At 36.8% G+C, this 17408-nt stretch overlaps 1 protein-coding gene across 6 annotated transcripts in view; it reads left to right on the top strand.

Annotated features, from left to right (window-relative positions):
• The window catches only part of KLHL5 (kelch like family member 5), a 96526-nt gene extending 79118 nt beyond the window's left edge, over positions 1-17408 (top strand). For 4 of the 6 annotated variants that reach the window (XM_027822182.3, XM_043544513.1, XM_043544514.1 and 1 more), the window contains 6 exons: positions 1420-1606; positions 2640-2864; positions 3181-3343; positions 11050-11262; positions 14417-14588; positions 15797-17408. In XM_027822182.3, coding sequence (XP_027677983.1) covers positions 1420-1606; positions 2640-2864; positions 3181-3343; positions 11050-11262; positions 14417-14588; positions 15797-15853 — 1017 coding nt within the window. In that variant the 3' untranslated portion in view covers positions 15854-17408. Of the gene's footprint in view, positions 1-1419; positions 1607-2639; positions 2865-3180; positions 3344-3495; positions 3579-11049; positions 11263-14038; positions 14270-14416; positions 14589-15796 lie in introns of those variants that run through there. The other 2 variants (XR_006290141.1, XM_043544512.1) reach the window with 2 other exon arrangements.

The raw sequence follows: 17408 nt of genomic DNA, 5'->3' as shown, positions 1-17408 counted from the left end.
GGAAGTCAAAGTCTGCTTTTCTAAAGTCCAGGGTCCATATTTTGCCAGTCTCCTTTCTTCCTTTTGTCAAGATCCTGAACTCAACTATCTCATGGTCACTGCTGCCTAGGTTGCCATTCACTTCTACTTCCCCTACCAATCCTTCCCTGTTTGTAAGCAGCAGGTCAAGAGGATCATGGCTCCTAGTTGGTTCCTCCAGCACTTGTACCAGGAAGTTGTTCCCAACACTCTCCAAAAACTTCCTGGGTTGTCTGTGCATTGCTGTATTGCTCTCTCAACAGATGTCAGGGTGATTGAAGTCCTCCATTAGAACCAGGGCCTGTGATCTGGAAACTTCAGTTAGTTGTCTGAAGAAAGCCTCGTCTACCTCATCCTTCTGATCTGGTGGTCTACAGCACACGCCCACCACAACGTCACCCTTGTTGCTCTCACCTCTAAACTTAACCCAAAGACTCTCAACAGGCTTTTCTCCAGTTTCATACTGGAGCTCTGAGGAATCATACTGCTCTCTTACATACAATGCCACTCCTCTACCTTTCCTTCCTTCCTTTCTGAACAGTTTATACCCATCCACGACAGTGCTCCAGTCATGTAACTGCCCTACCAAGTTTCTGTTGTTCAAATCACATCATAGTTTCTTGATTGTGCCAGGACTTCCAATTCTTCCTGCTTGTTTCCCAGGCTTTTTGCGTTCATGTATATGTACCTAAGATAACTAGCTGATTGCCCTACTTTCTCAGTCTGAATCAGGAGGCTTCCCGTCTTGTACCCTCCTCCTTGTCGTTCCTTCCAGTATCCCATTTCCCCACTTACCTCTGGGCTTAGGTCACCATCCCCCGGCGAACCTGGTTTAATAAGCACTTCAATAATATATAAAAATAATAATCACGAGTTAACTGTGATTAATCAACAGCCCTAGTATACATGTCATTGTATAGACCTCTGCCTCCTTCCCACTTTGCCATTTCAGCCTCTAAGGTACTGTACTGAGGTACAGAGAGGAAAAGTGAATTTTCCAAGATCACAGCATAGGTCGTTTGCAGAGTCGGGAATAGAATCGACTTTGAAGTGTCCAACTTTTGCTGCAATGACTTTGACACCACCAGATTAGATATTTTGCTGTAATTGTTGTGATTCTTGATACATATGGCCAGGGTTAAATCGAGTGGCAAATAGAATAAGTTGAACCTCATTCCTTCCCTTTTTCTATCTTTCTAAGTATATTTCAAAATATGAGTGTTCTGTAGATTGATTCATCTAATTTTACACTTATACTATTTGTGTGATCATTCTGATGAGTGTGTGTTGTAAACCAGACAGCAATATTTTTCAGACAAAATGTTCCATTATAATTTTTATTCTTTTAAACTTATTGCCGTTTGCTTAGCACTTTAACATGTTTAATTTTATTTTTGCCAGTTTCTGGCAGACATGGAAAATAATGCCCTCTTTAAGGATGACATCGAATGTCAAAAACTCATTATGGAAGCAATGAAATACCATCTGTTGCCAGAGAGACGACCCATGTTACAAAGTCCTCGCACAAAGCCTAGAAAGTCTACTGTAGGAGTGTTGTTTGCAGTTGGAGGAATGGATGCAACAAAAGGTATTGGTTTACAAATATTAGTTGATGACAATGTGTACTGAAAATCAGTTGAGTAGATTTTTGTAAAGATATATTTATTAGATATGTATGTAGGATACAAATTAAAACATTCAAAGGCTATACATCATAAAGAACAAAATTCACAAATATTTACTGATGTTTTTTACTTCAGTAATAGACATATATAGCAATAAAAATAGTACATGTGTGCAGGAAGCTGAGTTATGGTTGTTGTTAACCTATAATGGGATCGCCTCAGTTCTGTTCATTTAAATGTTCAGTCAAATGAATGGAAAAGCACCTCTGTTCACATGAATGTTAAAAACTTAAGGAAATGATACATAAAAATGTTAATATTAATGCAGATTTGAATACAAACAAAAATAAGTGAAAGCTGCTACAGAATATTTAACTCATACCCTTATTGACTATTAAAGCATTCTATGAAGGTGTCTCAGAATGGTATTTTTATGAGCTTTCATACTGTGTGGTGATAACTAGAAACATTTTAGTGAGTTATGAATACCACGGGAATTAGAACACATTTTCATTCATTCTTAGTTTGTGTATTAATTTTAATGTTATATTAATACAGATTATACAAATGAGGTTAGTTGTATATCTATAGAATGTGAATGCATATATGTATGTGAACCTGACATTTTTTCACAGAACTTCAGATTTTGTTATGCTATGAGGTTAATCTTAATACTGAAATATAGTTCCGTCAGGTTCATTTTATGTCACTTCCTGAAATTTTAATGGTCCTTATAGGCTTAATCCAGCAAGGATGTTGAGCATTCTGGCTCTTGCCCTTCAAAGCATTTAATTTTTATGCATGCAATTAATCCCAGATTAATTCAAGAATACTACTTGCATGTTTAAAGTTAAGCATATGCTTAAGTGAATTTCAGGATCAAATCCAGAGGGCTCAGCACCTTGGAGGATCAACCCTTCTGCTAGTAATTTAAATAGAACACTTACTGCAAATAACTGTTCTCTCTGACTATAACTTGTGTATATTACTGTTAAGGAGCTACAAGCATTGAAAAATATGAACTCCGTACCAACATGTGGACTCCTGTAGCAAATATGAATGGGAGAAGGTTACAGTTTGGTGTTGCAGTATTAGATGATAAGTTGTATGTTGTTGGTGGTAGAGATGGACTGAAAACATTGAATACTGTGGAGTGCTACAACCCCAAAACAAAAACTTGGAGTGTAATGCCACCTATGTCCACACATCGGCATGGCCTTGGTATGTATAACTTCATAATTTTTAAAATTCTAAACCTGTGATTGGTTAAGAGCAGTTAAAATCTCTCTTTAAAGCTCATTTGTTTTGATCTTGATACTAGTCTAAATCTGAACTCTAAAATCAGCTAAAATTAAAGTGACAAATTATTTTGATTGATTTGCACCTATTGAACCTGTTTAATATTAGCAGCCAAAAGAGAATGTGATTTGTATTTATTTTAAAGGTGCATCTTTTTTGGTGGACATTTTGGTAGGGGTAATGGGAAAGTGATGCCCTTTGTTTTTCCAGGAAGCAGTTGTTTTTCTCTGTTTTTTAGGGGTAGCTGTATTGGAAGGTCCTATGTATGCTGTAGGAGGGCATGACGGTTGGAGCTACCTGAATACAGTAGAAAGATGGGATCCACAGGCTCGTCAATGGAACTTTGTAGCCAGTATGTCAACTCCAAGGAGCACTGTTGGTGTAGCAGTCTTAAATGGAAAGTAAGCAAAGGCATTTTCTTGAGAAATAATTTGGTCCAATTTTTGTTTACATTAATTTTTTTAATGTAGCTTTAGAAATATTTTTAAGTGAATTTATTGCTCATGAAATATGTTAGTTGATAGTACTGGCAACTGAAGTCCTCTTCTTACAGGAAAAAGTACAGCATTGACTATGCAAGCTTCCCCACCACACCCCAATGTGCTTCAGTGCTATGAAGGGGGAGCCATCTCTAAGGCAAGCAAGCAATTCTGTCTCCTTATTAATGAAGTCCTTGGGACCTTTGCTGAGGGCACCAGTTGGAGTTCTAGTTTCTGTTAGTGTTGAACCTATGTATTGATGAAAATTAACTTTTTTTAACTCTGCAAGTGGCAAAATAATCAAATTTGCCAAAACCAAACCTTAATACATACAGGTAATAGTTTCTTCTTCTTTGGCTTTTGTAGTTTAGAACTACATTTTCAAAACCGTGACTTAATTAAAGCAAAATACTTCAAGTCACAGCATTATTTTTTGAAAAACAAGACATGTTCAAGTTCTCATGTTTTTAGAAGAATGAAAGCACAGAGTTTACTAAACCAACAAAGACTTGCACAAGTCCATATTTTTAGAAGTAGAAAAAGGCTTCTAAAATATATTGTGTTTTTATTTCTGCCACTTGTCCATGTCTGTAGTAAAGAATCCACATAACATCTATAGCTGTGCAGCACAGTTTTAGCCTATGCTATAGATGATGTAGATATCGGTGTAGAATAATCTATTTTAAAGACTATTAACTCCACTAGCACTAAAGAGAAATGTACCTATAAGACATGGGCTGAAAATCTCCCTAACTTTTTGCAGGTGAAATTGGTAATGGAAGGTGATTTACTGAAGGTTCTAATGAAAACTCTGCAAAAACACACACATTTTTCACAGGTAGAAACAGAAAGAATTTAAGAAAGTGGTTAGTTTGTCCAATCATAAAGTCACTGGGAAGTCAACCTTGGCTCCCACTCAGAACATCAAGTTCACTGGGGCCCTGTTAGATTCCAGTACGTCAAAAACGTTTCTTCCGAACAACTGTTTTCAGACAATTTGCGACCTTTGCCTCAGTCTGCAGTCTCAGCCTTGCACGACAGTTCGGACAGTCTGAGGCTCTGTTATACACATGTGGTCCAGTTTGTGAAATTGCAGCTTCACCTCCTTCAAATCTGATTCAGGACAGTTTACCATCCCACTCTTCACACCCTAGACAGACTGGTTCATCTTCCTCCACTGGTCCTGAACTCTTTGCAGTGGTGGATGCGTCCAGAGAATGTTTGCCAAGGCATTCCCTTTGTCCAGCCTTTGCCAACCAGGTTGGTTGGGTTGGTGGGCGCACCTGGGGTCACTGAAAGTTCAGAGGCTATATTCGGAGCAGGAGGCCTCACTCCATATCAACATGCTAGAGCTTCAGACCATCTAGAATGCATGTCATGCTTTTGGGGATCATATTAGAAACTCAGTCGTTCACATATTGACAATACCACCACAATGTACTATGTGAACAAAGACGGGGGAGCACACCTCTGGTTGCTCTACTTAGAGGTGATCAGTCTGGGGCAGTTCTGCATTGAGGAGAACATTATTCGAAAAGCCATTCACTTGCCTGGGGTTCAGAATCATCTTGTGGATTCTCTCAATAGATATTTTTCTCTGAGTCATGAGTGGTCCCTGAAGACCAGTGTCCTCCAGGTCATCTTCACAGTTTTGGGCATCTCAACGATTGACCCGTTTGCTAAAAGGGACAATGCAAAATGTCATCTGTTTTGCTTTCAAGGGAGCTTCAGTCCAGGCTCCCTGTTGGATGTGTTCCACCTCAGCTGTCAGTTGGCTGTCTTGTGCGCCTTTCCCCTGATCTCGATCATCGCTCACATCATAAAGCTCAAGGCAGATTGAGCCAAGATCATTCTCATTGCATCAATGTGGCTGAGACAGTGCTGGATCTCCAACCTTCTCGTATTGTCAATTCAGCCCCCCCCCATACTGCTTCCTCCCCATCCCGTCTTACTCACTCAGAGCCAAGGCTGCACCTTGAATCCTGTGCTCAGCTCCCTGCATCTCGTGGTGTGGCCATTGCGTGGCTGAATAAGGAGGAAGAGCAGTGTTTTGTGGCTGGCCAACAAGTCCTCCTTAAAGTAGAAAACCTTCCACCAGGATGGCCTGTTCAGTGAAATGGAAGTGATTTTCAGTGTAGGCATTAGCCTGTGGAATCCAAACAACGCTGGTCTCTATCCAGGACATTTTGGAGTACTTGAACTTTCCATCATTGGGGCTTGCATTTAGTTCATTCAAAGTGCATATGGCAGCCATATTGGCATGTCTTCCCCTGATTCAGGGAAGATAAGGCTTCTTCAATGCCATGTAATCAAAACTATTTCATATTTAGTCTTGATGCAGGATGTTATCCATTTGGAGATTGTCTGCAAAGAGACCACTTGACCCTTCATGAGATCCACATACTACACAAACAAGGTGAAGCACAAAATGATTTAGTGCTGTCCAGATAAAAGGCTAGCCATTGCCTGACATCTAAAATATGGAAACACTGCTCCTCCAGAGATGAATACAGCTTGGGAAAGAACACAGCTAAATATGTTGCCTACTTCAAATGAAAGTGAGAAACCACTGCAGACAAACATTTTGGATGCAGTCATAAAGTCATTTAGTCTTTGCAGAATTGTGTATAAGGAAGCTCTGCCATCAGAACCTTCAACTCTCACACTCCTTGCAGATGTTATCACTATGAGGAACGCAGTTTTCTGGCACAACAGTGGAAAGGGCCAAGATGCCAGGGGCTTGAATGGAGGTCCCATTAAGGCCAATAAGACTGAGTTAAGGTCCCACAGAGGAATCAGCTCTTGGACAGGAGGATGGAGATGAAGGAGCCTTCTAAGAATCTTGTTACCATGGCTACTGCTAATGAGTCACTTGGCTGCATCTACTTGAAGAAGAAGAAGAAACAGTTACTTACTATAACTGTGCTGAAACTGTGGTTCTTTGAGCTGTGGTGCAGACATGCATTTCATGACCCACCTTCTGTCCCCTCTGTATCGGAATATTGTTTTCAGGGGGAGGGTCAGGGTAGCGTTGTCTCATATAGCCAGGGAAGGGGCTATGGCCATGAAGTGCGAATGCCACCCCTCTGTGGGTACTGCTAGGCAAATTTCTCGAGCTCCAGTGCGCTGGATGCGCAAATACCTAAATGGAATACATGTCTGCATCACATCTTGAAGAACCACAGTTATAGTAAGCATTTCTTCCACCACTTCATGTGGAGGACTTTTCGACAGTTTGATAATTATCACTATCCGGAAGCTTTTCTTGATATACAACTTAATTTTTTTTCTATATTAATTTTATCCAGTTACTCCTAGTTACAATCTGTGTGCTGCACTTAAAAAATGGTGCTTCCCTCCTTGGTGTTCACATCCTTCAAATAGTTGTAGGTTGTTATCATAACACTCCTTAATCGTCTCTTGAGCCGTGTCTGTACTGGGGATATTTGTACCCAGGTAATTATACTGATGCTGCATCAATACATGTAATCCGCAGTATAGAGAGGCCCTTAACCAAGCTGCACATTTACTCTTTAAATTTTCCTTACAAATCAATCCCCACAGTATTTTTATTTTATTTTATTTTTATTTATTTATTTATATCTGAACTCTCTCCAATTTGTCTGTCTTTCTAGTAATGAGATTCCCGTACCTGAATGTAATATTTCAGATGCATACCTGTATAAAGAGAGAGTAGCTCCTTGCTCCAAATCCTAATGTGATGCTTCTGCATTAGCAGCCCAAAATTCCATTGACCTTTTTTCTTTGCAGTATCATATTGCAGATAAGTTTACATCTGATTCAGCCAGGTACTTAAGCACATGCCTAACATAAGCATATCAATAGTTCTGTTGATGTCAATAGAGGTACTCATGTGTTTAAAGTTAAACACATGCTTAAGTAAATTGCTGAATCAGGGCCTAGGTACCTATTCCTATCTCAGTATTTTACCACTTACTGTAGCTATGATCCTTTAGGCAAGTTTTTAGTCTCTGTGACTCTTCATATTTGTGGCAGTTTGATTTCATTCTGAGGGTAAAAATTAATTGGATATTATGTCAAATGGTTTACTAAAACCCCCAAAATATTACATATACCTCAAGTTTCTCTGTCAAGATTTATTCTTCATTAATCCACATTACTGACTGTCTAAAGTTTGTTATCCTACAGATGTTTAGTAATTTATTTAAATAAAGACACAGGTTAAAATTCCAGTGTTCGGAATGTTTATTTTACACTATTTCTCAAAACATTTTCATTATGTTCTCCAGTTACTTGCTCATCAAAGTCTTTGAACAATCATCTCCACTTTTCATTGGGACATGACTTGCATAGTAGGCTACTATTTTGTAGTGTATTCATTCTTAAGAGGAAATTAAAACAATGAGACTAGTGAGGACTATTTGATCTACAATGTTTTGAAAAGTGATATTAATTTGAAACATGAAAGTATATTGGTTCCTACTGAAAAACTGGTATTTGTCAAATGTTACTTCACAATGGTATCTGAGATATCTGTTATTTCCATGTTTAGTATAGGAAAAGATGTGCATGGTAATTTTTTGCAAATGCTGACAATATAATAGTTACCATTTATAGTACCTGCTGATTTGATTGTTCAAACTGTATCATTCTCTGTACCAAATGAAACCATTTTGAATAATGGCACTTCAGGATGCCTTTTGAATTGAGCAATATCACAGATTAAATTTACTAGCTTTTTTTACTGATGTGTTGACTTCTTCATTAGAATACTTCCTGGAGTGTTTGGAGTGGTATCCTTCAACATAAGAGCATTGGGTATGTAGCATACCCACAATTCCGTTTGTGAATTGCTCATGGATATTATGAAAGTTGCCAATATCTGATCATCATTATTATTTTCTGAGTTTTTCTTCGTGTTCACCTGTCATGTAGTGCATCTAATACTGGATTTCTCCTTCCATTCTTAAAGTAGTGCCTTAATTGTTCATCAGTTTAAAAAGCTGTTACTAGAGTGAGCCAAAAACCTTTGTGTATTAGAAAAGGACAAACTACACCATCTAGTGGATGTGAGGACATTATCAAGAGCTAAAATTTGGAGGCAGAATGTTTTTTTTAAACGGGTAAAACAAGGCTTTGACAGGCATATCAAACCTCAATACAAACCACTTTCTTTCTTCAGTATGCCCATTCTACAAGGGGGAATAGCCAGCTTGGGATTTAGGCAAAAGTTTAAATACTGTACAATTTTTGGTATGTAGTTTCCTGGAGATCATGCTGGATGTTTGGATTTTATTATGAGATGCCCTTTTCTAGTTTAATTTTTTTGGAGGAGTACTGATTCTGGCTCTTCACTGAAATTATGTTATGCAGGTTCACCCTCTGCAAATCTATACTGATACTGAATAATATACCCAGTTGTGTTTAAATTAAAACAGAGGGGACATGGAAGTTGGGGTTACTCACTGTGGAGGAGTTACATTTTCTTTCCCTTTTCAAGTGCAGCTCCATCAGCTTTATTCTCTGTCCTTCCTTCCCTCTTAAACCAGAGTAGCAACTTCATTTTCTTTTTCTTTCTTTCTCCTATAATCAGACTGAAATGCAAAGAGCTTCAGAGAGCATGCCACTGCTAAGGGAAGGGCTAGACAATTTTATCTCAGCCCGGAGTGGATGCTACCCTGCTATGCTGGGGGAGCTGCACTAAAGAAAGGAAATAGGGGCTTCCTCCATGGTGAATAATGTAACTTTTAAATTGTATTTGGAAGCTTTGTTTTGGAGCAATAGCTTATTGTGATAGCATGCTACCAGTGCTGAGGAAAACTAAAATGTATAAAATAGTTGCTAAATGATCTAACTGGTCCCTTTAGTGTTGCAGTATATATGATTGAACTACTGCTGATTTCATGAAGAAGATGTATTTAATTTTTTTTAAATCCATGACATTTATTGCATATGGGTAAAATTTTTCAAAAGCACATAAGTTACTTAGACTCTTAGGGTATGTCTACACTACAAAATTAGGTCGAATTTATAGAAGTCGGTTTTTTAGAAATCGGTTTTATATATTCGAGTGTGTGTGTCCCCACAGAAAATGCTCTAAGTGCATTAAGTGCATTAACTCGGCGGAGTGCTTCCACAGTACCGAGGCAAGCGTCGACTTCCGGAGTGTTGCACTGTGGGTAGCTATCCCACAGTTCCCGCAGTCTCCGGAAATGAGATTCAAAAGGTTGCGGTTCTTTTCCTTTCTACCTGGCCAGTGCATCTGAGTTGAGAGTGCTGTCCAGAGCGGTCACAATAGAGCACTCTGGGATAGCTCCCGGAGGCCAATACCATCGAATTGTGTCCACAGTACCCCAAATTCGACCCGGCAAGGCCGATTTAAGTGCTAATCCACTTGTCAGGGGTGGAGTAAGGAAATCGATTTTAAGAGCCCTTTAAGTCGAAAAAAAGGGCTTCATCGTGTGGATGGGTGCAGGTTTACATCGATTTAACGCTGCTAAATTCGACCTAAAGTCCTAGTGTAGACCAGGGCTTAAACGCTTTTGAAACCAAGACTTAAGTTACTATTGAAAATGGGACTTGGGCTTCTAAGTCATTTAGGTATAGAACTGAGTGAAATGTTTGGACTAATAGTTTATTCATTGAAAAACACAGTTTCAGTAAACTATTCAGTGAACTATTTGTCAATGTGACATGAATTCATTCAGTAGTTTTGGCCCAAAAAATATTTGTTGGGACTTCAACATGAAACTATTATTTTTTTGATTCACCAAAATGTATCACAATTTTTGCATTCAGTTTCAGGTCAAACTAAAAAATTTTTGATTCCCTGACCCTACCCCAGAACTGCCAGCAAACAAAAAAATCAGCTATTCACCCAACTTTGTTTAGGGTAAAAAATTCAAGAGCACCTATGTCAATAGGATGGATCATAAGTGCTTCATTAAGGACATCACATGTGTTGACAGTATTTTAAATGCTTGATTATCGTTATTAGATGTTTATAATGACTGAAAGAAAAAGATTAAAACAAAACCTTAACTTCCATCTGAGTCCTAGTTGTAGAACCTTCCACTGAAATTTCAAGACATTCCTCTGAACTTTTGTTCTTAACAAATTTGAGAGAGTCCTCAGCCACAATCATCTGTCACATGAAGCTTACATCCTTTGCATTTGAAAAGTTTGAAAAAAACATTGTTACGCAATTCTTACTGAAATCATTATTCTGCTATTTGGAACAGAGGTAAACTTTTTTTTCGGTTAGGACCAGTTGAAATTGTTTTTTTCTATAAAGGTTTGAAAAAATAAATGTTCTTATGATCCTAAGATATTTTTTATAACATGCAAGACAAAAGGCAAAATACAATCATGAAGATTAAACAGTGAAAAGTGGGTCAGATAAATTGAATATTATTAAAAATATCTAATAATCATTATTTCAAAGATTTTTATTTGAAAAAAAGCTATCTTCCCAATGCCCAGATCATTATCTAGTTCTCTGTTATGTTTTTCTTCACCCCTTCAAATTCATTCTAGCTAATTTTATTTTCCTGAATAACCATGTATAAAAAAGTATCCTATAAATGAGGAAATACTATTACTGTAATATTTATTTTATGAGTTCAATTGGTTTCTTTTCTTTACAGGCTTTATGCAGTTGGTGGTCGGGATGGAAGTTCTTGTCTCAAATCTGTGGAATGTTTTGATCCTCATACTAATAAATGGACACTCTGTGCTCAAATGTCAAAGAGAAGAGGAGGTGTGGGAGTAACTACTTGGAATGGGTTCCTGTATGCTATTGGTGGGCATGATGCTCCAGCATCAAACTTGACATCCAGACTGTCAGACTGTGTGGAAAGGTAATACCTAGATGAGGATAGTGCTGGTGAAAGAGTGTGGCATGATTTTCACAAAGAGCTTCAATGAGAACCTGTTAAAATGGTCATATAATTTTAATACTAGTAAATATGTAAACACATACCATGTAATCAAAACACTATTTATAATATGGTTCATATCCAACAGAGTAAAAATACCATCTTATTGCACTTTATCCAGAAAAATTATTTTGTTTTCTAACAATCTCATTGAAGGATTCAGAATTCATTTTAAGAAAAACTTTTAATCAAGATGCTTACAAACACTAGTGTTTCATACAAACTGGCCTTTCACAAGAGATAGAACTTTCTCCATTTATAAGGTAACTTTTAAATGACTTACTATTCAATTTCTGTCCAATCCTTTCATGTCATCTCTTTCGTGGTTCCCCTTGACCTTATGGAAAAATCAGGTATGTCCACCATTCATGAGTAATGCAATCATCCCAAAGATGAAATGGACTGATAGAAAATGGTTATTGGAACAAGTCTGGGATGACTGCATTACTCACAAAAGGCAAAACTAGATGTGAATTATACAGGTCTCATCAAACAAGTAACAATTATAGTAAAAACTTTATACTGCACAGTCACATATTTTCTCTACACTGGTGTCAGGTTTCCAGATCTCTGAAATATCCTGTTATGAGCATACTGAGCCAGCTGAACTTTTTCCTGATACAACACACTCCCTTTTTATTAGGGAGGCAGATTTTCAAAATCACCTAAGAAACACAAGCCTCAGTGAAAATCAATGGAATTTGTGCTAAATCCTGTAGGATTTTTTTTTTTTAATCTCCACCCTGAACTGTGTTTAGCACTAGCATTTCAGAAAAGAAAGGAATTTCAGGATGGGAGCTATCTTCTTCCCCTGGACTTGATCCCTTCAAATTGTCCTGCTCCCAAGAGGCTACCAGTCTCTCCTTTCCTGTGACTTCCCACAGCCTTTTCTGTGACTCGTGAGCCCACTTCTTTATTCACAAATTTCTTGTGTTTGAGGTTCCAGTTCAGAAACCCTTCCAGTTAAGCCCCAGAAATGCTGCTTTCAAGCTTTTAGTGCACTAAAGCTGTGCACCCAAAAATTAAATGTGGAAGTTGAAGTACCAAGGCCTTGCAGAAAGGCTTGCATATATGCAGCCCCATCCCACCACAAATTAGATTCTAGAAGTGGATGGGGAGTTCTAATGCTTGAAGAAAGGTCATGGGAAAGATGTGCATCAATTTTTGCCCAAATGTCACCTGATGAGGTTGACATTTCAGTTCTGAAACAGGATTATGAATAACATGATATTCATAAATAGCATCTAGAAAAATTTATGAAATATGTTAAAATGGATTACTAAATGATCTTTGTTACACCAAATTTTAATTTGCAAGTTGGAATGGAATTGCTACAGTACATGTGTTTTGTTTATTTCTAATTTGCTCTCTCCTTCTAAATCAGTGGGATGGAGATGTTGAATGTCTACAAAACCAGCATAAAATAAATTTACTGCAAATATAGTAATCTAAAAATGAACTTCATAAAAGTCACTGTGAAGTTTGTGAATGCTTGTTTGCTACGGTACACTGATACTGTGGTAGGTTTTCAAGAGCATCACATTGTTATAAATCAATTATACAAATCAAATTGACAAACACTATGTATAGTTCATAATTCACTATCTTTCAGTACATAATGCACTTTGTCTGCTGCATAAGTTTCAGGCAACACTTCCACACTATGACTCTACATGAATAAGATGTGTGCTTCCAACAGAGACCTACTGCACAAAAGAAAAAGGTGCCAGAAAGACACTCAGAACTCATTATATCTTTGCATCTCATGCAAAGAAATTAACACCAATGTTTCATCCCCCCAAACTCACTTTCAGGGGTGTTGGATACCTTCTTAGCGAGGGATATATTTTCTTTTGATAATCCTGTGCCTTAAAGCCATTTTATTGATGTGATTCCCTCAAGAAATTTATTTGTTTTCTTGGCATTGTCTTTTCTTGTAACTATGCTGGCTAATCTGAAAAGGAGACATTTACAGATTGAGTCAAAAACAAGTTTTTAAAAGATGAGTTAGACTCTCTCCAATTTTAATTCCTGACCTGTCTGTTAGACTGTTGATGTACTCTAGGTTCAAATTTAACTGAGGTGTTTTCAGTGTACCACTTGTCTACTATTGTGTTTGTGATCCTAATGACACCAGTTTATGGCAAGAAAAGTTCTGGTAAATTGCTGTAGAAGAGTTTTTCCATGTACACCAAGTCAACGTTTTTTCTATAAATTATAGTTTTTGCAAAAAGCAATGATTAATTTATTTGTCCAATGAATCTCCTTAGCAACACTGCATTATTCCGTATGTAATTTGGGATTTAACAGTTGTCTGTCTGTAAGATGAAGAGAGCACTAAACTCTAACAGAGTCTGGCAACAGAACTTGATTCTGGAGCAGAGCATGTTTGGTCATAAAAGAGGAAAAAATTGTTTTAAAAAAAAATTATCTCTTATGTAAAAGCGAAAAAAGATAAACATAGTCTAGAGATTTCTTGGGCCCCGGTCACACAAGCTACTCCAAGTTACATGGTCCAGCTTGCAGGATTGTGGAAAGGTGAACTGGTAAAGTTATCTCTTTAACAAATCATTCATATATACTGCTAAATTAAGTTACGTACAGTATTGTTAACAGTGCTACGTATCTTTTTCTGTTTCTGTATGTGACAAAGTGAGGCTTTTTTATTAATAACTTGAATTTTTGTTCATGCTTTCAGAAATAATCAACTTTACATGTAATTTCCCATCCAGTAAATAAATTCATTTAACCTTGTCACTACACTTCTGGATGTGCTACAACTTAAAATATTTCAACTGAAATTATGGGAACTGTACAGTATGTTTGGCCATGCAGGAGGTGTGCATCTACTGAATGTACCTGATACTGACTGTACAGCCTCAGTGAAATGATTAACCAAATGCTGCTTTTAAGGGAAAGGTTTAAACAAGTAAGAAATCCTTTTAATTTCACACCCGAAGAGAGAATACTCCTTTACTGATTCCACTAGATAGTCTAGTACATTGAGAGTCAATTTCATTATTTTGAATGGAATTTTACGCAACAATATTAGACTTTTACAAAAATTATCTTTCAGATATGATCCAAAAACAGATGTGTGGACTGCAGTGGCCTCCATGAGCATTAGCAGAGATGCAGTGGGAGTGTGTCTTCTTGGTGACAAGTTGTATGCTGTTGGAGGATATGATGGGCAAACCTATCTTAATACAGTGGAGTCTTATGATCCCCAGACCAATGAGTGGACACAGGTACAGTTTCTAATTAAATTATATGGTATTATTTATTTTAGTGATGCCAAAAGTGTGCTTGGTGCCTCTCAGTGAAGAAAAAAGATAAAGTACATGCCCCAAGGAGCTTACCCGCAATGAGGAGATTAGAAAACAGTAGATATAGCAGAAGGACAGAGACAAAGACCAAGATTTTCAAAAATAGAAGCTTAAAGTTAGGTGCCTAAATCAATGATCTGATTTTCAAAAGTGCTGAGCACCCATCAGCTCTCATTTTCCTATATTTGAAAATCCTGGCCAGTGTCAAGAAGATTGTGATTATTCAGCATGGATAGTGCAGTATGATGAAACAAAGATTTTTTTAAAAAATAGATGAAAATAAGTACAAGAACTTGTCCTCTAGTTTTCTTTTTAAAACAAAATAAGATTTTTTTTAAAAAAAAATTTGTAGGGCTCCATTTAGTTCTCTCACTGCCTATTATCAGGTCCCTCTTATCAAGGCTGATCTGATTTGCCTGATTTGCTCATCTTGGCATCTATTTTATCTAGATACTATACTCATACCATGATCATCATCATGGTATATGAACATCTGGTGAATAGACTACAAGGCTGCCCTACTTTCTCCTTCATGCACAAACCTCCAAGTGCTGCTTTTTTTCAGGTGATCAGGAGCTGTATTAAAGCTGCATTAAAAGACTTGCACAATACAAGCTATTTGTAGTGTGCAAAAACATTTCTTGGTTCTACCAAATCTATGAGCAATGCTGCATACTGTTCAATGTCATCCACAGGATTAGGATTGTTGCATAGCAATGAAATGAAGGCCCAGTACCAAGTACTGTTATACCTAGAAGTACAGTGTTAGATGATAATCCCATTTTAAAATATAATATAATAATACTTGATTTTTTAAAATATTCAAATAAATATTATTTTACTATGAAGAATACTGTTTATGAGGTTTGCCATTGACTTTAGAGAGAGCAGAATTTGGTCCTGCAGAAGAAAATATTGCTGTTTCTCTGAGCATTTTTATGCCAATCTTCAACCCATTTTGTTAATTTTTAAAGTCAGATTACAATACAAAGCACCTAAAAATGACATTACAACCTTAATTACTGTGTTACATTATCAGTTTTGAAAATCTGTCTTTTTTTTAATAAAGTTGATTATATTTATTTTATAAACATACCACGTCAGTCATTTTTTGTTTTTTTTTGTTATAGGTTGCACCATTGTGCCTAGGAAGAGCTGGAGCATGTGTTGTGACTGTAAAACTCTAATTATTTTGTATATGAAGATACTAGTCTCCTCCATAGACTCACTACTTTTTTCTCAAGTGAATTAATACATTACCAGTAAACAGAGGTACTGTGTATTTTCCTCAGAACTAAGTGTTTGGTCTTAAGATAGTATACAGCTAAACAATTTTGAATGGACCAATCATAAGCACTTTTTAAAAAAATTACTTTATGTTACCATATACATACAAGAACTGTATTTGTAAGCTATTGTACTGCGGCCAGTTGATTGCCAACAGATACTTTCTTCTTAGAAAATGCTGAGACTGAGTGAGTCTATTATAAAATAATTGAATGTTACAGATTAGGGACCCTGATCCTGCAAACATGCGTGAGAGTGACTTTATTCACAGAAGTAGTCCCACTGATTTCAGTGGGCTTAAGATGTTGGAGGATCAGGCCCTAGATATTTAATTTGCCTATACTGAAGGTGTTTTGCTGCAGCTATGTAGGATATTATTTTTCAGTGCAGACAGACAAACCAATTGTAAATGGCAGGCATATTTCTTGCCTTGGAGATGAAGGTATATATTTGGTGACTATATTGCACTTTTTTCACCATAACTGAGGTTTAGCAACCTTTTTATTTAACCAAAGCCTTATTTTAAATATTGTCTTTTTATTATGCTAAGAGAAATCTGCTACTTAATACTCTCTGCAGGAGTTATGCAGCATCCAGTATACTCTGGATATTTAAAGGTTTTATGTAACATGCAGTATATTTCTTTACTTAATTCCATCTCATATTATTTATACTTGATTGAAACTACTCTTCATGAGTTTTTTCTTTTAAAATAAATTAAGTAAGAGAGAGATCTGCAGTGTGATTAAAAGTGACCCAGCAGAAGTTAATGAGTATTTTGGAAACTCCTAAGCATTCCATTACATGAAGGTTAAAAAAGATCTATGATAATTGTTTTAAACTGCATTTAAATTGGGGATTTGCACTAATTTGAAGAGTACAGTTTTATAAGGTGAAATGAAACACTTGTGCTGTTTTTCCTATAATGTTACTTCAACAAATAAAGGTGTCGAGCATACAAGATGCTAAGTGCCCACAGTTGAGGATATTCAAGATTTTGCATAAGAGTAATAGTACCTCACAGGATCAGACCCAATTAGTTACATTATTTAATATTATAGTGAACTTCCTTTGAGATACTTTATAATTTGCCTTTTTGATTCGATTGTTATAGTTCATTACACAGAATTGTGCAAACATTCCAAATGTTCTCTGAAAGTTTTGTGAGGGATTTTTGTTTGTTTGTTTTGGGGGGGGGGGGGAGGGGGACATTTGCTTTTCTGTGCCTTGTTTCTTATGTTTTCAAACAGTATAATACATGATTGTTTCTTTGTAACGGAAAATTTGAAGATGTGGGCTCATTGAGAGTTTGTGAAAGTACATTCAAAGTGTCTGATACCCAAAGTCTTTGTACATTTGTAATGTTTAAATACAAATCTAAATGTTAATGCTCAATTAACTATTTATTGTTTTAAAAGAAATTGCTGAGCAGTAAAACTTTGATGAAATCTGTAA

Source organism: Chelonia mydas, chromosome 4 (genome assembly GCF_015237465.2).
Source record: "Chelonia mydas isolate rCheMyd1 chromosome 4, rCheMyd1.pri.v2, whole genome shotgun sequence".
NCBI classification, from domain to species: Eukaryota; Metazoa; Chordata; order Testudines; family Cheloniidae; genus Chelonia; species Chelonia mydas.
Note: the sequence above shows the minus strand (reverse complement) of the source record. Positions and strands in the feature narration are given on the sequence as shown.